This window comes from Amphiura filiformis, chromosome 4, assembly GCF_039555335.1.
Source record: "Amphiura filiformis chromosome 4, Afil_fr2py, whole genome shotgun sequence".
NCBI classification, from domain to species: Eukaryota; Metazoa; Echinodermata; class Ophiuroidea; order Amphilepidida; family Amphiuridae; genus Amphiura; species Amphiura filiformis.
The window spans coordinates 6,002,854-6,030,271 of record NC_092631.1 but is presented as its reverse complement, the minus strand read 5'-3'; the positions used below and the strand labels follow the sequence as shown (position 1 = coordinate 6,030,271).

At 38.8% G+C, this 27,418-nt stretch overlaps 3 protein-coding genes across 3 annotated transcripts in view; 1 reads left to right on the top strand and 2 right to left on the bottom strand.

Annotated features, from left to right (window-relative positions):
* Positions 1–16,759, bottom strand: part of LOC140149654 (uncharacterized) — a 67,843-nt gene extending 51,084 nt beyond the window's left edge. Inside the window, exon 1 of the mRNA XM_072171733.1 lies at positions 16,697–16,759. The gene's annotated coding sequence lies outside the window, so the exon portion shown is untranslated. The remainder of the gene's footprint in view (positions 1–16,696) is intronic.
* On the top strand, positions 104–14,867 carry LOC140149653 (zinc finger BED domain-containing protein 4-like). Its single transcript, XM_072171732.1, has 4 exons — positions 104–428; positions 12,272–13,162; positions 13,903–14,229; positions 14,746–14,867. The coding sequence occupies exons 1-4, from the start codon at positions 104–106 to the stop codon at positions 14,865–14,867; spliced, it is 1,665 nt and encodes a 554-aa protein (XP_072027833.1).
* Positions 16,760–24,052: 7,293 nt separating the features above from the next.
* Positions 24,053–25,960, bottom strand: LOC140150508 (probable G-protein coupled receptor No18). The gene is given in 1 exon segment (XM_072172541.1): positions 24,053–25,960. A coding segment is annotated over 1 exon segment (1,140 nt). The 5' UTR covers positions 25,698–25,960; the 3' UTR covers positions 24,053–24,557.
* Positions 25,961–27,418: the final 1,458 nt, after the last annotated feature.

Sequence of the window (27,418 nt, the reverse complement as noted above, 5' to 3'; positions counted from 1 at the left end):
CACATCAGCGGTGTGACAGCCCGTGCAAATAAAATCCTGGGGCTCATCCAAGAGAAATCTGAGAGGTTGCTCTATCTCATGCAAGTTGAAGGAACAAGCCTACATGTCGCTGGTCCGACCTCATCTTGAATACACATGTCCATTCTGGTCTCCATACCATCAAAAAGACATCAATAAAATTGAAAACATACAGAGGCAGGCTGCAAGATTAGTCCTCCACCGATACAGACGGCAAGACAGTGTTTCATCAATGCTTCAAGAATTACAATGGGTCTCCCTCGAGCAAAGGCGAAAAACATCCAGCCTCATTCTCATGTACAAGATATGTAACAACCTTGTGGCAGTCAACCCAGCTCTTTACATGACTCCAATGCTTCCATCCTCTACAAGAGCCTACCATCCCAGTAAATTCAATCCACTACCAGCCCGTATCCAGCTCTTCAAAGCTTCGTTTTTCCCGCGTACAGTCGCCTGGTGGAATTCTCTACCAGTGGAGCTAGGAATGAGAGCAAAAACTAGAAGGCTATATATTTGTACACAAATACGGCTATACCCGCATGTTATCGGTGTACCCAAACTTACAGTCCTTATTTGCTGAGGACTTAAAATAAAGAAATTGTAAAAAGTCGCCCAATTGGGCAGAAAATGTGTAAAAAGTGAAAGTCCAAGTCACAAGCTTTAATTGAATGTAGGTTGCACTGTCGTCGCACTTAAAATAAAGAAATTGTAAAAAGTCCCCTCCCAGGGGAGTCGTCTCTCTTACTCTCCATATGTTGCTGTTGTCAGTATCTCTTACTCACAGTGAGGCTATGCAATATGATTAGGGGGGAAACTATTCCAGAGGGAGTATGTAAATTAAATGGAACAGCCATTTCAGAGGGAGTGTGTAAATTATACGGAACAGCCGTTTTGGGGGCCATTTCAGAGGGAGTACAATGTATGTAAATTAAATGGAACAGCCAATGGGTATGTAATTTAACTGGAACAGCCTTAACGCTTCACGCTGGTATTTCCAATTATGATATAATACGATCTGTCTGTTTACTCCTACGTGTGCGGGGGTGGATGTGTGTGTGGGTGTTAGTAACAATATAATAATTCTCAGGTGCTATCTGTGCACATATTCTGAGCCCGGAAGCTGCTTTCTTTGATGAGAAATGGCTCGCCCTTTGTTTTAACATTTGGGGCCCTGGGCCCATAATATTTGACTTATGAGGCCCATGTACATAAATATGTTGAAGTATAATTCTCTAGTGCTATCAGGAGACTCAAGCTGGCCACTGTAGCTACTTTATTTACTGAGTAACGGCCGGCCCTATGTTTTAGAGTTTGGGGCCCTGGGGCCAATATTATGTGATATATGGGGCTCATATGTACATATAACAATGTAATTCTCAGGTGCAATCTGTGTACATAATCTGAGCCATAAAGCTGCTTTATATGATGAGAAACGGCCGGCCATTTGTTTTAACATTTGGGGCCCTGGGGCCCAATATATATGACTTATGGGGCTCATGTACATATGTTAAAGTATGATTCTCAAGTGCTATCAGTAGACTCAAGCTGGGCATTGTAGCTGCTTTATTTACTGAGTAACGGCCGGCCCTATGTTTTAGCGCTTGGGGCCCTGGGGCCCATATTATGTGACATATGGGGCTATATATACATATGACAATATAATACTAAAAGACCTATCAGTGTACCAAATCTGAACCCTGTAGCTACTTTATTTGCTGAGAAACGGCCGGCCCTTTGTTTTAACATTAGGGCCCCTGGGGCCCCAGCCTTGTATATCTGGGGCCAAAATGGGCAAAAGGCACATCTACAACTTAAGGCCCATACATATGCCACATATGAGCCCTAATGATCTTGTACTTTCAGAGCTAGGCTTGTCAATCTGTTGCACCATATTTTAACATTTGGGCCCCTGGGGCCCATAATATATAACATATGGGGCTCTTGAATATTTGTAAATATAGAGTACCCTTAGGGCTATCAGTGTACCAACTCCGGGCCCTGAGGCTGCTTCATTTGATGAGAAATGGTGTGCTTTGTATTTTCACATTTGGGCCCCTGGGGCCCGTGACCTTTGACCTCTGGGGCCAAGATGGGCAAAAGGCACTTCTACGAGGTAGGGCCTATAAGTGTACCACATATGGGCCCCAGGGCCTTTGTAGTTTTAGCGCTAGCCTTGACAGAATGATATGTTTGATGGAGAAAGAGGAGAAGGAGGAGAAGGAGATGAAACCACAGGATGGCAATATACCCGTCCATGCTTCGCATGCGGGTATAAGTAGGAAGTCACCACGGTACTTTCCATGGAAACTTTTACCAAACCGACAAAGTCTCCACGGAAGAAAAATCAAGAAGCACAAAGTCACCACGGATATCGATCGTGAAGGACGCTATGGTGTCTTTTGAAATGTCCACGGAAACTATTTCCAAACAGGCAAAGTCACCACGCTGATCAATCGCTATTTGCATAACAATGAAACAGGAAACGGGGGTGCTGGATGAGCTGACCTTTGACTGTTGTCACAAGGGGGAAGCAAGCTTAATCAAGTTAATTAGTCTGGTGGTGGAGGAAGTGGAGGAGCTCTGTGTAATTCCAATGGGAAGTTGGTGTGCATAAAGAATTTCTGCACTTTGGTGCATCTAACTTAGTACAACTGCATTTTCATAGTGTTAATCTTAATTTTAAACTTAAGCAATTAAGGATTTAACAAGCTTTTAATTTATGCAGTGGAATATGTGTGTCATGCAATTCCGTGGGGTTTAAACAACTTTTTAAGGCATAAAAAGGGAAAACTCGAAGACTGTAACATGTATAAAAATAAATTGCATGATTTATTATAAGATTGTTTTTGTTTGATGTTCAAAGTACTTAATAAAATAAGAAATTAGAAAAAAACCTTAGAAAGTCAATATTATTTGATATCAGAAGAATTCAATTTGATATGTCTGATGTTCTCTCATGTCACACAAAAAATATTGTCAAAACGTTCATACCAGAGCACTTAATGTAACTTTTCCTTTGGCTAAAACTGGCATTACTTTTATACATATAAATATCTAATTCACATATTAGTCGGGCAGCAAACTACCCAGTTTTTAAGGCCCGTGGCCTTTTGATGAAGACAATGTGCCACCTATCCTAGCATGTTGTTTGGGTCCCAAGTAACATATTTATACATGTTTACAAAAATCCAGATGCAGCAGAAGGCGGCCATCTTGTTTTTCAAAATGGCGCCCATTTTGGCAAAATATTTCCAATATTTGTCAAACTGCCCCTTCCCAATGTGATTTTATTGGCACAGTAGTGATTGTTTTAAGCTTGTTATAGTAGTTTTGTCATGTTGGCATGCAGTAGCACCAATATTAATGATTTACAAATTCAAAATGGCTGCCAAAAATTCAAAATGGCCACGAAATCAATTTATTTCCTTCAAACATACAATAAGCCTACATCAATCTGGTAACATATGAGATTGGACACGTGACATCAATATTAAAATAATAACACACACAAATCCCATACTTAATGCACACAACACCACCACACCCTTACCCCCCCGTATATTTCAGTATATTATTTTAAAGTGCCACAGAAAATGTATCAAAAACGTTTTTTTGGCTCATACGGGTATCCTTTATACAAGAACAGTTGGTGGTGCTAGTTTGGGCTACAGGCTGTATAACTACATCCATAAGCACATGGCAGCAGAGGGTACGTGGTTCTTCAAAAAAAATTGAACCATTTAAGGACAATTTTGCCCAAATGTGCCCAATTGGTTGCACTGGTCTCCACTGAAAAGCCACCCATCGATATACCAAAATCGCTGAAAAGGGTACCCCAAAACCGTGGCACCTTCCTTGACACCTTCAAACAGGAAGACCCCCCAGGACATGGCATTGGCCAGACATTGAGAGGTATTGAGGGGTATTGAGAACAGGGTAAAAGGTACCGAGTGGTCCCAGAAATGGTTTATGGGTCCCGGGGGATGGAATTTTTAATGGTTTCTAGGGATGGAGTTAGGGATACCAGGGATGGGGTATAAAAGAGCACTGCAAAAAGCGTGTTTAGGAATTAAACACTTTCTTGCACCACATTCTAAACATGCTTGATTCCTAAACCCTATAGTGGCAGCCAGCCCTGATATATAGCTACTAACCGCTCCATCTCGGGGCACTTGACGTGATGGGGGTGTGCAGACAGCGCACTGCAAAAAGTGTGTTTAGGAATTAAACACTTTTCTAAACACTATCTTGCACCATGTTTTTAAACATGTTTAAATGCTACACATGTTTAGGAATTTGATGGGTATGTGTTTAGGAATTTAACACATGTTTTGGAATTTGACATTGGTTTTTAGGAATAAAACACTTTTCTTGCACCACGTTTCTAAACAAGTTTGATTCCTAAACACCAATGTCAAATTTCCTAAACACAGCCCATCAAATTCCTAAACATGTGTAGCATTTAAACATGTTTAAAAACATGGTGCAAGATAGTGTTTAGAAAAGTGTTTAATTCCTAAACACACTTTTTGCAGTGTAAAGGGTACCGAAGGTCCCAGGGACAACAGTTTATGGATCCAGGTGAAGGTGCTAGGTTCCAGGGGTGACATTAGGGGTGTCAGCAATGGGGTTTGGGGTACCAAGGACAGGGTTAGGGGTTCGGGGGATGAGGTTAGGGGTTCCAGGAATGGGGAGAGTCCCATGGTCGGTGTTAGGGCACCTAAAACAATGCCTACTGCATGCGCGTATTTTGGGGGGGGGGCATTGGGGGCGCCAGCCCCCGGGGTCAAAACAGGGCGGCCAAAATGAAGGGGCGGCGGAAGAAGAAGGGCGGCAAAAACAGGGGCAGCAAAAACGAAGGGCGGCAAAAAGAATTAGTAAATAAAAAAGGGCGGAAAATTTTGAAAAAAATGGTACTATACATCGAAATGTGGTGCTTTTAGGGCGCTTGGGGTACTGAGGACAGGGTAACGGGTTATGGGTCCCGTTAAGGGGCTAGGGGTTTCAGAGATGACTGGTCATGGGTCCAGGAATGGGGTTAGAGGTCGCATGATCGTGACGCGTGTTTGAGGGATAGGATATGGGTGACTGGGGATTGAGTTAGGGGTACCAGGGTTGGAGAAATGGGTACCAGGAACTGAGTAAGAGGTACTGGGCATTGGGTATGGTGAACCAGATGTGGGCTAACAGGTTCCGAAGATGGTATTAGGGTCCCAGGGATGTTTCATGGCCGGGTCTCAGGGACGGAGTTTGGTGTTCCATGAATTGAGTTAAAGGTCACATAGTTTGTGTTAGAGGTCCCCGGGAATAGGGTAAGGGGGATGGACGCCAAGGGTTAGGGATATGAGTACCAGGAACAGGGTAAGGGGTGTAAGGCATTGAATATATGGGGAACCAAATGTGGAGTTACAGAAGCCAAAGATGGGATTATGGTCCCAGGGATGAGTCATGAGTCTCGGGACGGAGTTACGGGTTCCAGGAATAGAGTTAAAAGTCCCATAGTTGGTGTTAGAGGTTCCAGGGAATAGGGTAAGGGGTAATGGTGATAGAATTAGGGGTCCCAGGGTTGGGGTAGCCCATTAAATGGGTACCAAGAACAGAGTAAGGGGTGCCGGGCATTGGTTAAGGGTAAACAGGTTGTGGGGTTGCATGTACCAAAGGTGGGATTAGGATCCCAGGGACGGGTTATGGGCAGACCTGCCAACCTAGCGCAGTAAGAAAGAGAGACATTGAGGCCAAAACTTTGTACATGTACACAAACCAAACCGACAAATTCAAAGACTTGAGGTGTGCAATACTTTCAGAATTCAGGGAAGGTTTTGCAGGTTTAAATTTATCACAATAGACTAAAGAGAATGCTATAGCAAAATTTTAAAGTGAAATTTGCATCATTTTCTGCTGTTCTTACATTTAAATTTGCCATCACTGTAATTTTCAGAAAGCAGGACTGTCCCTCTTTTTCACTTTGGAAAACCGCAAATGAGGGACAGTCCCTCAAAATGAGGGACAGTTGGCAGGTCTGTATGGGTCTTGCGAGAGTTCCAGGTTCCAGGAACGGAGTTTAAAAGTCCCAAATTTGGCGTTAGAGGTCCCAGGGAATAAGGTAAGGGGTAATGGAGATGGAGTTAGGGGTCCCCGCATTGCGGTAATGGGTACCAGGAAAGGGGTTAAGGGTACCGGGCATTAGGTAAGGGGTACCGGATGTGGGGTTACCGGTACCAAAGATGGGATTAGACTAGAGGTTCTAGGAATGGAGTTAAAGGTCCCATAGTTGGTGTTAGGTGTCCCGGGAATAGGGTTAGGGGTACTGGAGATGGAGTTCCGGGTTTCCAGGTTTGGCGTTAGGAGTCCCAGGGATGGCGTTAGGGGTACCGAGGACTGTGTAAGGGTACTGGAGTAAGAGACTTAGGGTACTAAGGATATGGTTAGGGTGCCAAGGGTGTGTTATGGGCTGGTCCGAGTACATCAAATTTAGCCAGAACATATCAGGTTATGGGCCACTGGGTAGTGGATTATGGGTTCCGGTGTTGTGTTAAGGGGTCCCTTGGATGCGTCTAGGGGCCCCATGGATGGGTAGTGCTACTGGCCAGGGATGGGGTTAGGGGTACCAAGAATACAGGGTTACCCGGTATGTGAACCGAGGAGGGTATAAGGGTAGAACATTCGGGTACTAGTACGGAATACATGTTATTGGGTATAGATATCAGAGTACAATGTACGTTTAGCAGGGTAGGCCTACAGGGTTATGAGTTAGGTACCAAGTTAGGGGTGATCGGGGTAAAGATTAGGATTACGGGTTCGGGTATGAGTATGGGCTGGCCCCGGTACATCAAACTTAAGCGGGAACATAATTATTATTATCATATCCAGATGAGGAGGCATGAAGACATTTAAGGTGGAAGTTACAGATTTTAAATTCAGGAACTATTTTAAAATAAAATGTTATCATAGAGAGTGAATTATAGGTAAGCATTGGAATGTGGGTGTGGGTGTGTGGGGTGGTGTGGTGTGGTGTGTATTTGCAGTGTAGTATGGAGTTTGTGTATCTGTTGGTATATTAATTAAATTAACATGTTACTTGCTTAAACTTATATTTTATAATGCTCATTGTATGTATATAGGAAATAAGTTGAATTTGGCGGCCATTTTGAATTTTTGGCGGCCATTTTGAATATCAAAATCGTCAATATTAGTGCATACATGTCATAAATAATGAATTTTACATTCACTAACTATGGACGCCAAAGGACTTGAAACAAGTCTAATGATCAACTTGACCAATGTGATCGGCTCATATGCAAATGTCCTATTGTACACGCAAAACAATGGGAACAATTGGGGGATATAATTCGATGAAGATAATTAGGCCTATATGATATGATAATATGCAAAATATAGGTAGGCTTTTACGACATCTAATTATTAAAATATGCACTGCATACATTAATAGAAAATAATGATTTACAATATCTTGGTGCAGATTATTCATCCAGTAGTTCAAAACATTATTTTATAATTATATTCAATCTAGGCCTAGGCCTAATAATACTGGAACTAAAATTTGCAACTCGCTTTGCTACGTTGCTTCCGATCAGATGCCTGATGAAATCGAAGTTTTGGACACAACACGAGCAAAGTGAGTTGCAAATTTTATAGTTCCAGTATGGCAGTATTAGATTGAATTTATAAAATAATGATTTACAATCTTATAAAGATCATAAGATGTGTATCTTTAATGAATGAAGGAGTGAATGAATGAATTGTTGAATGAATGAATCTGAGACGAATATATGAATGAATGTATTGTTGAACGAGCGGATGGATGAATGAATGAACTTATATATGAATGATAGACTATCACCACACCACCACCCCAAAAAACCCAAACACCCCCCCCCACACACACACACACCACCACCAGCAAACACTAACAACATTATAAACAGCAATGATAAAATATAATGTATAATTATCGTCAAGCACAAAACAGTAGTTTCGAGGATTCAATAGTGCAACCAGCATTACGATTTTCAACAAGCGTTTCAAAGCGACTGAATTGATAGACTACCGTGGCTACTTTTACAAAAATAGGGAAGTCACCATGTCTACTTTTACCAAAATGACAAAGTCGCCATGGGTGTAAAATAATGTAAAGTGAGCTCAAACTCTATTTTTCTGAATTCTGCGCTCAAAATCAAAAGCTATAAATTAGGCCATATACATTGAAGATATAGTGGGGTCTGCAGGTATTATACATGTGTGGGGTGTGTGGGTTTTTGTTGTTAGTGTGAATATACGCTTTACATGCTTACTCCAAAAAAGTTGAGACCATTGTATACCGTACCACCAGAAACCCTCATCGGTGCTATCTACTGTAGATAGCAAGCTACACAATCTTACATGGGCTATCTCAGTAGAGATGGTATTAATGTATCATGCTGTGTTTCATCACAGATATGGTTCCATATAGAAAATTATAAAAATACGAGTGTGTATAATTATGCCCTTATAGTCCCAGTATCTACAGCATGCAGTTCAATTGCGGTACCTCTTCAGGTTCGTATATAATTTATAGGTCTTTTGGTGTCAAGTTGATCGCTAATCTTAAGGGGCACTTCAGATAATCAACATCATGATCCCCATCATCATCTTGCTCCAAGGCCATAAGATGGTATATAGCCAGTTTTAATTATGTATGACATGGTATGTACTATCATGCTTTTTAATATAGAAAATTAGGCTATAATATGCGAGTGTATAGGCCCTAGACCCAGCTGTGTTCACGTCACAGCATGCATTTTAAGTGTTCAATTGCGGTATAGGCCTACCACTCTAGTCTAAGTTCACTATTATGATTTATAGGTCTTTTGGTGTCAAGTTAATAGCCAATCTTAAAGGGGCACTTCGTAATCACTGGCATCATCCCCACCCGTTTTGCTCCACAAAACTTATAATATTATACCATCAGAAATCTGGGAGTCATAGTTTTGTGCATGGGCTCGCTTTAGCATAGTCATGACAATACTTTGAGTACAATTTTGTAAACAAGCGATCTGCTATAGAGTAGACACTAGGCATACAGTCATGATAATACGGTGCTATCAACTGCATGCATGCGGTATGATAATATTAATCATTAGGCCTACAAAGCGGTTTAATAGCCATATTTGGCGGTTCTCGGCGGCGCGATTACCTGGCTGATGGTGACTGTACCCACTAAGTTTCATGCCCAATATGACAGTTTTACTAATTTGACCTCAGAGACCCCTGGTGACCCCAAAATGACCTTCCAGAAATTTGGCTCTAAATGTTGACTGTAGGGCCTACCCACCAAGTTCCATGCCCATGCGACAGTTTTTATTAATTTGACCTCAGATGACCCTGGGTGACCTTCCAAAAATTTGGTTTTAAATATTGACTGTACCTACCAAGTTTCATATCCACACGACACTTTTAGTAATTTGACCTGAGATGACCACTGGGAGGTGGCCCGGGTCAGATGACTTAGTGAGCATAAACTTCTTCTTGCCAGGACAGAACTACACCCACCCAAAAAATCTAAATGGTTTGATCATAAGGATATTCTTCGTATTCAGAATGCAATTTGGTGTGTCTAATGGCTCCACAAAAACACCATACAAACGTTGTTGTCCAATTAGCTCCAATTCCTTAAGCCTATTTCTATATTATATAGGCCATATGGCCCTACTTTATACTGAGTCGGTTTATACTTTTTTTTTATAGTCTTGTCATGCTATATATCACGTATCTTACGTAGGCCTATATAATATTAGGCGTATTATAGCACTAACCGATTCGTCACGAAGACAAAGCATGAGGATAATTATAATTAAGTATAGGCCTATCATTTATATTGTGTGCAATGTAAACGACAGGAGGATAAAATTCGATTGTAAATATAATATATATTGTTCGCTTCATATCTACTCAAATAAGAGTATATCCCTTTCAAGTTGAAAAATGTTGCCAAAATTAACACATTAAGTCCCTTCAGTTTATACATGAATTAACTTAACAATTTTTGTAAATTATGTGTTACTATTTATCTTCAGGCCCGCTTATCTTCAGACAATTTTTTAATAACACATTATTTTCTTGAATGTTGAATACTATAATGAGCAACCAGTATTAATACGATTTTAATACGTTTTAAGCGACTGGGTCAATAGACTACCGTGTCTACTTTTACCAAAATGACAAAGTCACCACGGCGTAAAATAAAATGGACTTGTTATACCGCCCTCATACACGTGATCACTCTCGTGGCGACTTAGCTATTTCTGTAGTAGTTTCCATGGCGTCTTTGCCATTTATGTTCTATATTCCGTGGAAGCTTTTATGGAGACTATGTCATTTTAGTTAAATTTACTACCTGACCAGTGAGCACCTTGTCTTCTCCAACTTACGAGGTGTTCAGGGGAGCAGTTACTGGTTCAATGTAATTCCAGGTCCATTTTTACTCGCACTTTGTATATATCGGCACCTTCATTACTGCACGGGAGCAACAAGTTTTCTTCCTTGGCACTACATCCAAACTTATGGACCTTGCCAAGTATTTACGTAGAGGTAGAGGTAGAGGTTATCGGTATCTGATCGGTATCTGAAAAATTTGTATCATTTACCGATTTCCTATACCGATTTCAATAATGTTGGAATGTGACTCAAATCTGTTAAAATAGGCCTACATCATTACTGATCGTCAGAAGCCAAGAATAAATAAAAGTTGATGTCATCAGACAACGTTTTATCAGCAAAATGGTTTAAATGTTGTTCTTAACTTACTAAATGAGTCAATTTCCTTGATGTTTGCGTCCCGGGTTTGCGTTTTATTTGATCTTCTAGCATTGCATCAACATGGGGAAACCCCGTCTGTCACCATCACATTTCCCCACCGCGCCCTATGTTATGATCTGCGTCTCAGGTTATGATCTACTCGATCATTTAATATTTTCCATTTCTTCAATGTCTTGACTTGTGTACTGCGGTTCCAAATTAATTAAATAATCACAGATCAGTTATAGCGTAAGCATTAGTACATCCTTCTGTGATTTTTATGTAAAATGCCAATGTTGATTGACGAATTCTGAACTGAAATACTCGGATCACGCATGCATGCACTTCCGGGTCTTGGATGGGTCGTTTGCCACGGCCACGTGGTTCGCGCTCAGAAGGTGATGGTCACCAAAGGAGCCTTGCTCAATTTGGCAGCGGTTCAATTAGCCGACTGAAATCAATTTATTAATTATTTTGTTTGAGTCAACAATAAATCTCCAGCTCTTATTTAAAATCATGGATCAAAATAAATTAAATACTACACAGGTTTTATTAAATTAATAACTTCTTGGAATTAAAAAAAAAATAGGGCCTACTCATCCCACAAAATACTACTAAAACGTAAAAAAACAAAACAAAAACAAAAAATCATAGGCCTAATAATGGTAAGTGAAGTAATCATTTTTTGTTGTTGTTTATGCTGAAGTGAATGGTGTACGCAAGTTAACACCGTGCGTGCTGTGCGACTGCCAGGACGCAATAGCGAGCGTAGGCCTACGCCAACGCGCGCGATAGCATTTAGAGAACTTGGATTTTTTTTTTTTTTGTTCATTGTTAAAGAAAAACAACAAATGTTGAGAACAAGTTACAAATCTGTCTGATTCAGGTCTGATTGCGGTTGTTTGGCGCGTGGATAATATCTAATTGTCTTGGATTGCAGTCTTTTACTGAAAGTTATAGGCCTATTATCGAGATACAATCATACAAGTTAGAATAATGCCCGGGTCCCGCTCAAGTAAGATTTGGGATTACTTCTGTCGACCCGAATGACAACTCCAGAGCAACATGTCGTGTATGCAAGTTGTTTGTTTCAAGAGGAGGCAAATCAAGCGCAAGCTTTACAACTACAAATCTGAAAAACCACTTGAAAAAAAACCACAAGCCAACATTTCGGGAGTTTGAAGAAGCCTCTGCGGCCGTCGCAGCTGAAAAGCGAAAGGCAGACGAAGAGAGGGAGATGGTCAGTACAACCCAAAATGCCAGAAAAGTACACAAACAACTTCAGCTCTCTGAATCGGTGGAAAGGTGTGCCCCGTGGCCTTCGTCGGATCCGCGCGCGTTAAAAGCCACCAGCAAGTTGGCCGAGATGATAGCCCTTGATCTCCAGCCGTTGTCTCTGATGTTGGTTTCGAGCGATTTGTGAATGAGCTTGAGCCTCGATACAAGCTTCCTTCTGCAGCGCACATCAGCAGGAAGGTCATACCAGACATCTATGATCGTGTCGTCTTAGGATTGAAGGAAGAGATACAAGATGTCAAGTTCTTCAGTTTCACTACCGACCTCTGGTCTTCTACTGTCGGACACAATGCTTTGATGAGTTTGACGGCCCATTGGATAACAGACGACTTCACCTACCGGCGTGGGATCTTAAATGCATCTTCATTTGAAGGAAGTCACACAGGAGCAGCAATTGCTGCTGAAACGGAGAGAATGCTCAATCAATGGGAAATCGAGAAGGAGCAAGTACACACAATCCTCAGGGACAATGGCGCAAATGTTGTTGCAGGTTTAAACCTAGCCAATGTTAATAACCAGGGGTGTTTTATTCATACCTTGCAACTTGTTGTTGGAAACGGTATCACCACGCAGAGATCTGTCAATGACATGCTGGCCATATCGCGAAGAATCGCAGGCAAATTCAGCCACTCAACTCTAGCATGTCATCGTCTTGAGTCACTACAAACAAAGCACAATGTTGAACAGCATCACATTCTGCAGGATGTGCCCACGAGGTGGAACAGCAGTTACATGCTGGAGCGTATTCTGGAGCAGAAACTACCTCTTGTGGAGTACGCAAGCCTTTATGATCTCCCAAGTATGACTGCAAATCAGTGGACATTGGCAAGGAAGTTGGTTACTGCGCTACAACCCTTTGAGGTACTTACCAGAGAAGCAAGTGCTGCTTCAGCTACGTGCTCAATGGTCATACCAAGTGTCTCTATATTACAGCGTGCACTCGGCAAACATGATGCTGACCAGGGCATCCAAACCCTTACTACGTCAATGCTGGAGTCCTTGAATAGGAGATTTGAAGACATGGAAATATGCCAGGAGATATCTATCAGCCCCTGCAAGTAGTGTCCCAAGCGAGCGTCTCTTCAGCGAAGCAGGCGGGTTATACGAGACAAAGAGGAATCGTCTGAGCCCAAATAAAGCAGAGATGCTTCTTGTTATCAGAGGCAACCTGGCGCTTCTGAAGTTCCAGTATTAACTCTACCTATAATCTACATATAGGCCTACCGCGACTCTGCGTCTGCGATGAAACTGTTGAACATGTTGAACTGAGTGTTAACATTTTGAAATTTTGACGTTGTTTAATAATGCCTACATCAGCACGGTCATAGGCAGTTATTGTTGATAGCAGTTAAGTTTGGACTTCCAGTTCTCCTTTCTTCACTAGTTGAGTTGATTTTTTCGCAACTTTGCACGGTTTGTCAGTTGACCAGAAATTTTAAAGGTTTAGTCTAGTCATCAAATTATTGATACTGTTGTTTGAATTTGAAGTTAACATTTTAAGATTGAACTGAACTTATACGCTGAAAAAGAATCAGACAAGAATACGCTACTGAACGGGGATCATATTCATTATTAATTTGGACAAGAAGTTCAAGAACAAGACATTGAAGACAGGTAAGACTCAATTTCATGATATAATTTTAACTGTTAAGCCTCCAGCATACTTTCCTGCCGCTTGTCGCTGCGGCAAGCGGCAGGGCGTTTCAACCAATGACAAGCCTTTATTGTGTCCGTTTGTCTGCAATGCGCGATTTGTGAATGAGCTTGAGCCTCGATACAAGCTTCCTTCTGCAGCGCACATCAGCAGGAAGGTCATACCAGACATCTATGATCGTGTCGTCTTAGGATTGAAGGAAGAGATACAAGATGTCAAGTTCTTCAGTTTCACTACCGACCTCTGGTCTTCTACTGTCGGACACAATGCTTTGATGAGTTTGACGGCCCATTGGATAACAGACGACTTCACCTACCGGCGTGGGATCTTAAATGCATCTTCATTTGAAGGAAGTCACACAGGAGCAGCAATTGCTGCTGAAACGGAGAGAATGCTCAATCAATGGGAAATCGAGAAGGAGCAAGTACACACAATCCTCAGGGACAATGGCGCAAATGTTGTTGCAGGTTTAAACCTAGCCAATGTTAATAACCAGGGTGTTTTATTCATACCTTGCAACTTGTTGTTGGAAACGGTATCACCACGCAGAGATCTGTCAATGACATGCTGGCCATATCGCGAAGAATCGCAGGCAAATTCAGCCACTCAACTCTAGCATGTCATCGTCTTGAGTCACTACAAACAAAGCACAATGTTGAACAGCATCACATTCTGCAGGATGTGCCCACGAGGTGGAACAGCAGTTACATGCTGGAGCGTATTCTGGAGCAGAAACTACCTCTTGTGGAGTACGCAAGCCTTTATGATCTCCCAAGTATGACTGCAAATCAGTGGACATTGGCAAGGAAGTTGGTTACTGCGCTACAACCCTTTGAGGTACTTACCAGAGAAGCAAGTGCTGCTTCAGCTACGTGCTCAATGGTCATACCAAGTGTCTCTATATTACAGCGTGCACTCGGCAAACATGATGCTGACCAGGGCATCCAAACCCTTACTACGTCAATGCTGGAGTCCTTGAATAGGAGATTTGAAGACATGGAAATATGCCAGGAGATATCTATCAGCCCCTGCAAGTAGTGTCCCAAGCGAGCGTCTCTTCAGCGAAGCAGGCGGGTTATACGAGAGACAAAGAGGAATCGTCTGAGCCCAAATAAAGCAGAGATGCTTCTTGTTATCAGAGGCAACCTGGCGCTTCTGAAGTTCCAGTATTAACTCTACCTATAATCTACATATAGGCCTACCGCGACTCTGCGTCTGCGATGAAACTGTTGAACATGTTGAACTGAGTGTTAACATTTTGAAATTTTGACGTTGTTTAATAATGCCTACATCAGCACGGTCATAGGCAGTTATTGTTGATAGCAGTTAAGTTTGGACTTCCAGTTCTCCTTTCTTCACTAGTTGAGTTGATTTTTTCGCAACTTTGCACGGTTTGTCAGTTGACCAGAAATTTTAAAGGTTTAGTCTAGTCATCAAATTATTGATACTGTTGTTTGAATTTGAAGTTAACATTTTTAAGATTGAACTGAACTTATACGCTGAAAAAAGAATCAGACAAGAATACGCTACTGAACGGGGATCATATTCATTATTAATTTGGACAAGAAGTTCAAGAACAAGACATTGAAGACAGGTAAGACTCAATTTCATGATATAATTTTAACTGTTAAGCCTCCAGCATACTTTCCTGCCGCTTGTCGCTGCGGCAAGCGGCAGGGCGTTTCAACCAATGACAAGCCTTTATTGTGTCCGTTTGTCTGCAATGCGCGTGCGCCACGCCGCTCAGCGGCAGAGTAGTATGAAACCAGCATTACACTGATCTTCAACATGTTTAACTTATAGGAATATTAAATTATTAAACATGTTAAATATGGCACGGTTGACCCTTCGTCTTGTCAGTCAGATGACAAGGAAAAAAAAACAGAACGAGTGATGATGGTTATATACCGAACCTTTAACTATCAATTTTCATTTGTGGAAATTATTGTTATTCTCTACCGGTCTCTTTTACATTTTAATCAAGCACTTTTTTTAGTAAATCTATTGCTTATCATGCTATAAAAATTATACCACCATTTGTATTTGTCTGTGCAACGTCGGAACATTAATTTGTAAGATCATGCATCTTTACTATAAATTGTCATAATTTATCCCGCCCCCGTTGTCCATGTCCGCTATCGTCTGAGCTGATGGGATATTCCTGATTATCCTGATGAACAAATTGGAAACCCGTCAATGCCGTCATCAAACGTCATCACCGGGATTCCCCTCACGTCACATGTTGTCGCTTTGTTTACTAATTTGGTCGATAATTACCAAATGGTTTAATTTGTAAGTTTGCTATTGAATATAAATCCCCCCAAATCAAGAATAAAAATGTTATTAAATAATAATTAGGTTCAGGAGATGTCCGCAATTCATTTGATTGACGCCGGAGATGATAACTAGTTCTTCATTCACGCAGGTATTGATGTCATTTTCGGATCGAATTTGTTACCTTTGCAAACGATGAATGCGTCTTCATACTGCATGCATTGTGCATGCGGCTTATACAATTTCACTTCAAGCATGTTTTGACATTTTTTTCAAGACCTGCTGCTTATCAAACGTGCGCGTTTTAGTTATATTTTTTATACACAAGAAAATGTAGTCAAACTCCACAATTGTGATCATCTAATCGGCGAATTCTGCAATCTGCAAGGCGACTAGCGTTTTAAAATTTGAAGAAAAAAAATCGGAATCGGAATCTGATCGGGCCGATTTTGGAATCCAAAAATCTGTAATCGGTATTACCGATCTGATGCTTATCTGTTAGACACTACTTGGGTTCGAATCCCACCCAGAGCAAACAACTTCTTTCCTTCTTTTCTCTCTTTATTCTTTCCTTCTTTCCCAAAAAGCCCTTAGGCGGTTAGGGTTAAGCTAACTTATTGGGTATCAAGATAACTTAATATATTTCTCCAAAACACATACCTGTGATTCTTCAAGTTTGTTCTTCAAATGTCTCTTCCCTGTATGGATCCAGTATGATTCCCTGCAAGTCCGGCGGCTGGGCGTTGTCTCCTAATCTGGAAAATGCACCAAGTTATATCATGTATAGAGGACTATGTGTAGGAGACGTCAGAAATCTAACTAACAATAAGTTAACTTTGTGACGTGATATCACATTATTTCCCAATATGCATACAGCCTGGATAGCGTCAGGTTCCCAAAATAAATGTAATTGTTTACTAGAATGCTTGTTTCCACTGTTGACTAGGTTGCAACAATAGAAACTAACAATAAGTTAACTTAGTGACGTGATATCACATTATTTCCCAATATGCATACAGCCTGGATAGCGTCAGGTTCACAAAATAAATGTAATTGTTTACTAGAATGCTTGTTTCCACTGTTGACTAGGTTGCAACAATAGATTAATAGAATACCAAAATCACATGATCTAACCTTGAACTACTGGAATACAAGTATAAAACTTTCCCCATTTTACCATATATAATTGAAAAAGTTAAATGTCATTCTACCTTAAAATACCAAATAGAATTTTTAACAAATATGTTTTATTAAAATATCATAAACTTCTGAAGTTCAGAACATGCTGCAGTTTGGTCCTGTTTACCACACGCATAAACCGTGCATGCATGCATGCACACACAAATTTTGTTAGTAATATTGGGAAACTCAACTTGTACTTGCGTCACTATATTTCTAACAATATTAAATCTCCACCTCCATAACAATAAAACTTGTACAATAGAATCTAATAATAAGTTTTATGATCTTTATTGATATTCTGGTTTCTATTGTTGTTCTATCAATGTTGCTATGGTTCAATTTCAATTTGTTTAGAAACAGATTTTTTCATTAGTTAAGGGATCTGGAATGAGTGTTTTGAGCGTTTCGACAGTATTTTTTATGGGACATGAGAGCACATCAGACATATTGAATTGCATTCTGAATACGAAGAATGTCTTTCGGATATCAAATCATTTTCATTTTTTGAAATTCACGATATAATACAAATTTTATGACAAATTATTCACATTTTTGAATTTTTATAAGGGTCCTCTAAGTAAATTTTATAAATCCAATGATATATTCTTAAAGTGTATGTAGCGGAGGAAAAAGCCGACGATCAATTGAAAATTTTGACCTTTCATATTGAAGATATGGATTTTTTTCCCAAAAAGACCTAATTTATTTTGGTGTTTTGGGAAAAGAATCCATATCTTCAATACGACAGGTCAAAATTTTTAATTGATCGTCGGCTTTTCATCCCACCTATACACTTTAAGTATAAATCATCAGATTTATAAAGTTTACTTCGAGTACTGTTAAATATCAAAAATATCAATTTTTAATCATTTGCCATAAAATTTGTATTACATTGCAAATTTCAAAAAAAATCAAAATTATTTGATATCAGGACATTCTTCGTATTCAGAATGCAATTTTGCCACCACCTTTTTGAATGGCCACGAAGCACCATTGTGTCGCACGCTTACCGCGCGTAGGCCTATGTATGTGTACGTGGCTGACTTCTTCTCTGAGACAGTGGCGGATCCAGGAATTTGGGAAAGGGGGGGCACACTCGAAGTTTTGGCCGCCACCTTTTTGAATGGCCACGAAGCACCATTGTGTCGCGTGCTGTGCAGGGGGTTGTGTCCCTTCAGAATTGGAAACTTGTTAAAGTAAAGGCCGTGAAGCTATTTTGGGGGATCATTGGGTGTAAGCTGATGAAAAAGGGGGTCATTGGGTGATAGATTTGCAAAAAAGTCAACTTTTCAGAGGGAATATATATAGGGCGCGAATTAGTCGTTCAACTGTTCAGTAAAGCCCGAAAAGGTTGAATCATTGTTTTAAGTAACACAATGAGGTGAAACCGAGTTGTTATACGGCAAAATGATGTCACCCGTGCACACCGTCATCATCCCTATATCTTCGTGTCAAAAATTGCCGTGATAGTACGGCGAATCCTCTCGTTTTTCAATAGCTACGCATGGCGATTTTGTTCGAGATAGGCCGAACAACTATCATATGAGATACCAACAAGTTCTATTCTACACATTATTACAATTCGTCGTCCGTATTCCATAGTGGCGTATAGTGTGGCGCCGCGAATAAACAACTTTTTCGAGAAAATCGGGTTTGAAGAAATGCCAATTTAAAATCGAGTTGTGTAAATCAGACATTCATTATATTTTGTAAATGATGTGAAATTTCTGTAGTAAACTAAATAGATTTTATTGTTATATATTTTTCAAAAGAAATAAATACATACTATTGCTGGCAAACTGAAAATAAAACTATCGTCACTATGGAAAAGCGAACAAAACGCAATACCCTAACCTAACGTTAACCGTGACGCCACCTCGGTCGCCGTGTAATCCCTATGGCGTTACTTTTAAATCGTTTAAGTATTCCATAGTGGCGTATAGGTCCGATACGTGTACGCCACTATGACATACGATGTTTTTCATTTTTTGCCGATATTTCATAGTTATAAAGTGGGTATACTAAGTGGCGTATGGTCGATACGCTACTATGGAGTCCACAAAATGTCACTTTGTAACTATCATACATTTAATTAATTAATTACTAATTAATTAGCTAATTATGACTGATGAGACTTAGAAAAAATGAAAGAGAACATAATTAAAAACATATGTGCCAATTTTCAAAAAAATGACCAAAAATCACTATACGCCACTATGGAATACAGCCGACGAATTTGCGCATGCTCTAGTATCCCATATGGTGTTACTATTACAAGGAAATTCGATTTGTTTTGAGGTAAAACCAAGGTTTTGTTTTAAATACACTAACTTGAAATTAAATACACTAATTAGCGACCATCACTGTTTGCTCTGGATACATTTTTACTGCATTTTTGGCGTAACAATTTTTAAATCGAAAGTTAAAATTGTGATATTTAATTTTGAGAATTACAATTATATAAAGGAACATATTTATGATCCAGGTGCGTGTATAATAGAAAATTCGATCACACGTGTATATCACAATGCATATGTAAACTTTCTTTATCGTGTCAACAATAGAATATTGATCACCAACGGAGCATGGAGCTTTATGAAAAAAAATATTTATAATATAGCGTGTTGACACTGTGCCGTGTTATATGAGCTAGACAAAAATACCTTCATATGAGACTAAAAACAATACCTTCATATATAGTCTATAAACACTTCAATTCAAATAAAAATATTAATTATCAGTATAAAAAATTTATTTTATTCAAATTAAATCATATTTTACAAGGGACTTACCTAGGGATTAGAAAGATCAGTTCTGTTGTTGCTAAGCACCTCCGCTCCGATTGGTTCAAATAGCGGGTACGTGTATCATGTTGATATGCACGTACTGAACCATGTTATATTGTGTCATATATAACACGGCTAAGGACCCAGATTGCAGTAACTTTATCAAGTGTTTTTTTAAAAACGCTTAAAAGAATATCTCAGTTTGACGCACTCCCGTATCATGTTCATAATATTTTTAACCAAAATTTTATAATTTTGCAAACAAATTATAATTAGCCTAGGCCTATAATTCATCCGCTTCATTCCATAGTGGCATAGTGATTTTTGGTAATTTTTTTAAATATTGGCACATAATGATGTTCTTTTTCATTTTCCTAAGTATCAGCAGTCAAAATTAGCTAATTAATTAATAATTAATTATATTTGACATATCGTTACAGAGTGAAATTTTGTATATGAACCATATGCCACATTTTATGCACATTTTATAATAGTAAACAAACTAAGAAATATCAGCAAAAATGAAAAGCATTGCATGTCATAGTGGCATACACCTCTCTACATTCCACAGTAACCTATCGGACCTATATAAAAAAAATTTAAAAAAGCGCAGTGATTTATAGTGCGCTACGCACAGGCACAACGCCTAGACATTGATCCACAAGCCTCAGCACACTTTACAGAAGTATGTGTATGTATCAAGAGAAAAGCAAATTTTGCTACACATAAAAAATGCTTAATTCCAACACTGATGACCCCAAAATGAACTAGAATTTTTTTTGTCTGGCTCGTTCTCACCAAATTTCATGAACATGCAACAGTCTATGGTGATTTTACACCGACTGACCCCCAAATGACTGACATTTTTTGTAGTAGCACACTTTACCCCACCCTACCTCACCCCTGAACCCATTAATATTAAATGTACCTTTCTGCATGCAGTGTGACTAAGAGAGAGAATTACTATGTGCCAGATAAGATTCAGAGAGATTTGGGAAAAAATTATGCAAATTTCCAACTTTTATTACCATATTTTGAGCTGAAAATCTAAGCAGGTGTGAAAATAGTATCTTTCCTTTAACCAGGTTTTGCAACAATACTTCAATCAATCTGGAGATGATTTGTCCAAAAGGTTGATTTTATCTTGTTTCCAACCATTTGTAGAAGAGTTCGGCAGAAATGATGCAAATTAACTACTAAATGTTGATAATTTTCGTCAAAAAACTAATCATCAGCAGGTATGTATGGTTCCTTCCATCAGGTTTCACTAGCATCCGCCTGATAAAACACAAGATAATTTGGTAACAAAGTTCGCTATCAATTTGCGATGCTTTGCATAAATTATGCCAATATGGGCACAGATCACAGCTGGATATCCTTCTTTCCACTAAGTAGCTTCCCCATAGGTCTAATGGATTCCAAGTTACAGCTACAGATGGACACTACCCCCCCCCCCCCCCTCCCCACACACACACAGAGACAGAAAAGTGATAACTACTCCCCATTCCAGAAAAATACAGAACCAATTTGTTTGGATTAAAAAAATATTATCCGGATTTGCCAAATGAAACATAGCTTAATCCTAATCCTTTAGGTGTCCTAACTGGCAGTGAAAGTCAAATTTTAATATTTGGTCAATTTTTGGAAATAAGGGCCAAAAACATGCAATTTTAGGGTGTTTTTCGACCTTTTTCGTATTCTGTGACAATCAGGCCCAAAGACTTGAACAAAGACTAATTTCAAGTTATGTACTCTAATTTTTGGAAAACACATTTTCCAATCTTTTTCATAACCAATTGACAAAAATAAGAATAATATTAAAATTATGAGCTAACTCTTACCCTATACTCAAGATTTTGAATGCTTAGACTTGTGCCAAGTCTTACAATTTTGTCACTACAATTGTAAGAAAACATGCAAAATTGCATTTTTGGATTAGGATTTAGCTATGTTTCATTTGGCAAAACAGGATAATATTTTTTAATCCTAAAAAAATAGTGCTGTATTTTTCTGGAATGGGGAGTAAATCTCATTCTGAGCATAGTTCAAGTGAGACAAAAATGACGACAAATAATTTTGGCATGTCACTCACAAATTTTATTTTAATTTATTTTATGAAAAACCCCTTGCTGGGATCATATTTATAATTATATCATATATTTGGCTTGTTGCTTACATAATTTTATACAATTTTATTTTAGGTAACAACACAATGCTCACACAAAATAGCCCAAACCCACCAACATACGGGCTGATTCAAAAAGATGTAAACTCATGCTTACGGTGCGTTTGTTCAAATTCTATAAGGAATCGGCTGTAAACATGGTAATTGAAAAGAGCAGATTCTGAACATCTAAATTAAAAAAAGAATTGTTATATTTGTTTATACCAAACCAGAGTTATACTCATTTGAAATTATTGCAGCAACAGCAACATTTAGCATTTAACCCCCTGAGCACTACCTGCCAATCTAAAATTGACTCTGATTGGTCAATTACATGATATTTTCACTTTAATCACCAATCAGAATGGAGCTTTGCAAATAATTCACCCCAATTTTTTGCGTGGTGAAATTATTCTAACAATGTTGCTGATTGGGTCAATTGATAATGAAAACTTCTTTTTGGCCAATCGGCAGGTAGTTCTCATGGGGTTATAAGAGAGATGAACATGACCAGATTCGATCATTTTCACAAAACGGACTGTTATGACAACTGGAATAGCCCAATGCACCTCACAGATACTCACAGTAGCAGGGTGAAGAGTAATACACTGATCTTTTTACACCAGTTATAATAAAATCTTAAAATAAACCCGTATCCCAGTGATTTGTAGGCCTACACATTACCTGCTGCTTTCAACTTGTTTGTCAACTTTTCATAAATATAAGCTTTCTGGTACTGACATATATTTCCCTTTTAGAAATGGCATTGTGTCAATTGTAATTTCAATTGTGAAGAGCATGACCTTATTTATTTGAACTTATAAAGTGCTTTTTTTCTCGTAAATTTGTATTATTTGCCAAATTCAGCTCAGAAATAAACAACCTCTGAAGTTGAGTAAAATAAAGTAAACCACAGTAAATAAAATAAAACATAGCAAATTAAACCGAGTGACATCCCTCCTAGTTACCTCTAGTTTGTTCAAAATCTGGGTCGGTCGGGCCCGTAGAACAGGGTTTTCTTTTTTGTTGCCTTACCATGATTACTAAGTCTTAACTTTTGAGATTGTTTGTATATTTAAAGGTGCAGAATTAAATATAAGGCATGCTGTTTTATGCATTTTCAAGAAATTAAGAAATGCTTTGAGCATGTTTTAAACAGATTAATTGAGTAGGGTAAAGTACACTGATCAATATGCCTTTTGTTTGAAGCAAATCGGACATACGGTTTTCATAATACATCAAATTATATTTTCTTTGTATCTTATTGTTTTTATCAATAATCAATATAGTTAATGAGCTAAAAGGACTGTAAAGGCTCATTAATATGTAATTTTTGCCAATATTTTGCTAAAAATCAATGCATAAATGTTCATGGTACTTTTATTTTGCATACTTTTGCCCTGAAACTTGGTCAAAGTGTTTCTAATATGTTCTAATGTATTATATAGTGAAGCCGCCCCCTCATTTGCATATTTGCATAATTAATGAGCTAATTTGCATAAATGCTAATTAATTATGCAAATTAGGGCGGCTAGCTCATTAATTATGCATAAATTATCTGGAAGTCATTAGGAACACTTTGACCAAGTTTGAAACCAATATTCTGTTAAATAAAATGTTATGAACATTTATGCATTGGATTTTAGCAAAATATTGGCAAAATTACATATTAATGAGCACTTTCAAGTCATATTAGCTCATTAACTGTATTGATTATTGATAAAAACAATACAATACAAAGACATTTAAAATGTATGTATTATGAAAACCGTATGTCCGATTAGCTTCAAACAAAAGGCATATGGATCAGTGTTCTCTGCCCTACTCAATTAATATGTTTAAAACATAAATAGAGCACTTCCAAAATGGGTCCAGAACCACCTTAATTGACAGATGACATCAAATGCAATGGGTCCTATCCTGTAAATCCAGAACCTAAACTATTGAAATCACACAAATCCTTCATAAAAAATTGCCTGTTTTAAAAGTATTTACTTTCAATAATATATGCCCAATCGGCATTGGAAGTTTGCAATGCATTGTGGGTCAGTTTTTGCAGTTTTTGGACACTTTGCCCTCTGACCTATTGGGAAAATTCAGAAAAAATGTTTTTTGTGCGTACAAAATATAATCTAAAATGTTTTACAAAAATAAAAACAAACCCAAAAAACATTATTATTGAAAAAATTAATGATAGCATTATGACAATAATGAATTAATTAATAATAATTACAGCAATTTCCCCGATATGTCAGAGGTCAAAGTGTCCCAAAATAACCAGAAGTTACAATGGCGATTGGGCTTATTAAGAGTTTTGACTACACCTCAAAATCCATTTTGACAAAAGACAGTCGTCTTGTGGCATGATTGCTTCATACACAAATATTACTTATTGCCTGCCACAGCAAAATCTTTGCAATTTTTTGAATCCATCAGATTGTTCTGGTACTTTGTCCCATCTGCAAGTCAACAAGCACCTGAAGACTTGATTGAAGTATGGATGTTTGAACCCATATATGACTGGATTCACACAGCAATTGCTTAGTACAAATGCCAATGCATATGGCGCCAGCGGTTTGATATCATTAGAGAACAGCAATATTGCTGAAGGCACATAACAGATGACGAAGCCGATGAACGCCATGAACATGTTCTTTGTGATCATGTGTTCTCGCTGACGAAGCCTCGCTTCTGCATTGCTGACTTTTCCCCGCTTACCCGTTACCCGCCATTTTCCTTCTTTACCTGTTGCATCAATGTTTTCTGTTGTTAACGTTCCGCTTTCTGACATTGCCAAAGTGTCTCCGCTAGAGCTTTCTGCTGATGCCACACCTTGATGACCATGATGTATGAGCTTCTGTGTATGACGATGAAAATGAATATATATCCAAGAATATGAGACGATGAGTGTAATAAAGGGCACAGGAAAGCATCCAATAACTTGGATGTAGTCGTACGTATCTTTCAACGGGTGCCGTGATTTATGCGAACACAAGCGATATTTCTAGGATGTGCCAAGTTCTCCGACACCAGCAAGAGGTGGAATTATGAAGAAACAAAACGGTAGTAACCAAGTTGCTGCAATCCAAACGCCTGTACAAACTGGTGAATAAACATACATGTACGTTTTTACCGGTTGGGTGATGAGTATAAGTCGATTCACCGCAATGGTTGCTAGAGTAAACAAACTGGTACCGATACACATAAACTGCAATCCTGCGACAACGGCACATCCCCAGTCTTTGATAGGGTATTCCTCATGGCCAAGCAATATACCAACATTCCACGGTATCATGAGAGAAGTTATAAAATCAGCAGTGCTTAGATTCACTACAAAAGCATTGGTCACAGTCCGAAGTTTCCTTGACACAAACACTGACAGTATCACTAGACTATTGCCAATGATTCCGAGAATTGACGCAATCAAGAAAGCTGTGGCTACCACGATATGTTGATTATAATCGTCAAATACAAAGTCATACTCGTAATCTGCGACACTCTCCATTGGGGTTACTGTTGATTCCTCCATGATTATACAAATTAAAATAAGCCACAACCAATGCAGTAGAGGCGGTTAAGTTTTCAATAAAACAATGCTAGTTACAGATGAAGAATTCACTCAAATCTAAAACAATCCAATGCATCAGGACACAGTTCTTTAACCCCAATAGTATTGTACATTCACAAGTTGACCTTTGACCTACTTACAGAAGAAGAATTCACTCATATCTAATGAGCTGCCTTGTGTTATCAATGTGACCCAACAAGAGTAAATGAGGCATGTGTCATGAATTTTGCTAATTGAGATTTTTGCATTACATCTTATTTATTCATCCAGCTCAATAATGATCGGCGAGCTAATACACGCATTGACAATATTTGTAGGCGCTGGAATAAAATAGCAATTTTCTTTATTTTACCCCATTTGTTGACTCGAATCACGGGGACATAATGTGATCAGGGAAATTTACAGGCATGAAAACTGGTCTTAAAAAAAAAACTGATTCAGAGATAGGTTGAAAACACTGAATGCTGTCTCCAGAATAATGCTGAAAATTTTCATGCCTGAATTAAACATTTTGTCGAAAACAAATAAGAATTTATTCTTGATTGAAATTGTATATTATTGCCTTAAAAATAACCAAATTAATTAAAAAACCACACATGGCAGCTTTAGGATTACATCTAAATACCAGTTTTTACAATGGACAGGATATAGTACCCATCACTTCCTTTCATAATATAATTCACCATGGTCAATAAGCTTAGCTCTGTGAACTTTTTAGAACAAACTTATATCTCGGACTTCCCTTATACTGACCCACAAAAGTTCATACATACTAGGTCAATACACTTTCAAATAATGGGCTATTCCAGTTGAAATCCATAGAAGACATGACCTTAAACTTCTACACAGGGAGTGTAGATTTCAAATGGAGTCACCCATTCAGGTAGTCCCGTATGAAATTCACACTTCCTGTGTGAAAGTTTTATGTCGTCCATTGGAGGTGTAATTATGGGTTTCAACTGGATAACCTAATGTGGGAATACTGGCAAAAAACCTGACAGAATCACTGCCAGTCATTGGTACGTTATTGCGTTATTGGCCCTTGGCCCTTGTTAAGTGTTTTAACAAAGTCAGCAAGGCAAGCCAACTTAATTGTCTGTTAATTGTATTTTGAATTGATGTGTGAGCCGTTAAAGTCTGAAGTGTCACAAAATGTGGACCACTTTAACATTCATTTGAACTTGAGCCAGCCAAGAGGGGGGAGGGTCTTATTTGATTTAATTTGAGTGTCTGTTTACTCTCCCTGTATAGGCAATTGAAAGGTAAAATATTGTGGAGTCTTGCACTGACTCTCAAAAGGAGTCTGATTGCACTCTACCCGTTTGAGTCAATTGACTCAGTTTGAGTCAGTTGATGCGACATCCTTAGAAACCAGAGTTGTAGACTAAAGTTGTCTCGAGCCACGACTCGAGTCACTATTTTTGCAACTTATGACTTGACTTGCAACCTTTGGAAAATGACTTAACTTACTTGTGACTTAAAGAAAATGACTTGGACTTGGCGAAAACGACTTGTTACCAACCCAAGTCTGATTGATGGATGCACATAGAATTTATGAATATTAGTACAATTACATCGTGAATTATCACTTTGCTCTACAGATAATTCGACCATTGCCACCTCTCCACACATTTCGTCATAGGTTTTTTTTCACTTCCAAAACTACCACCGTTCCGATTTTT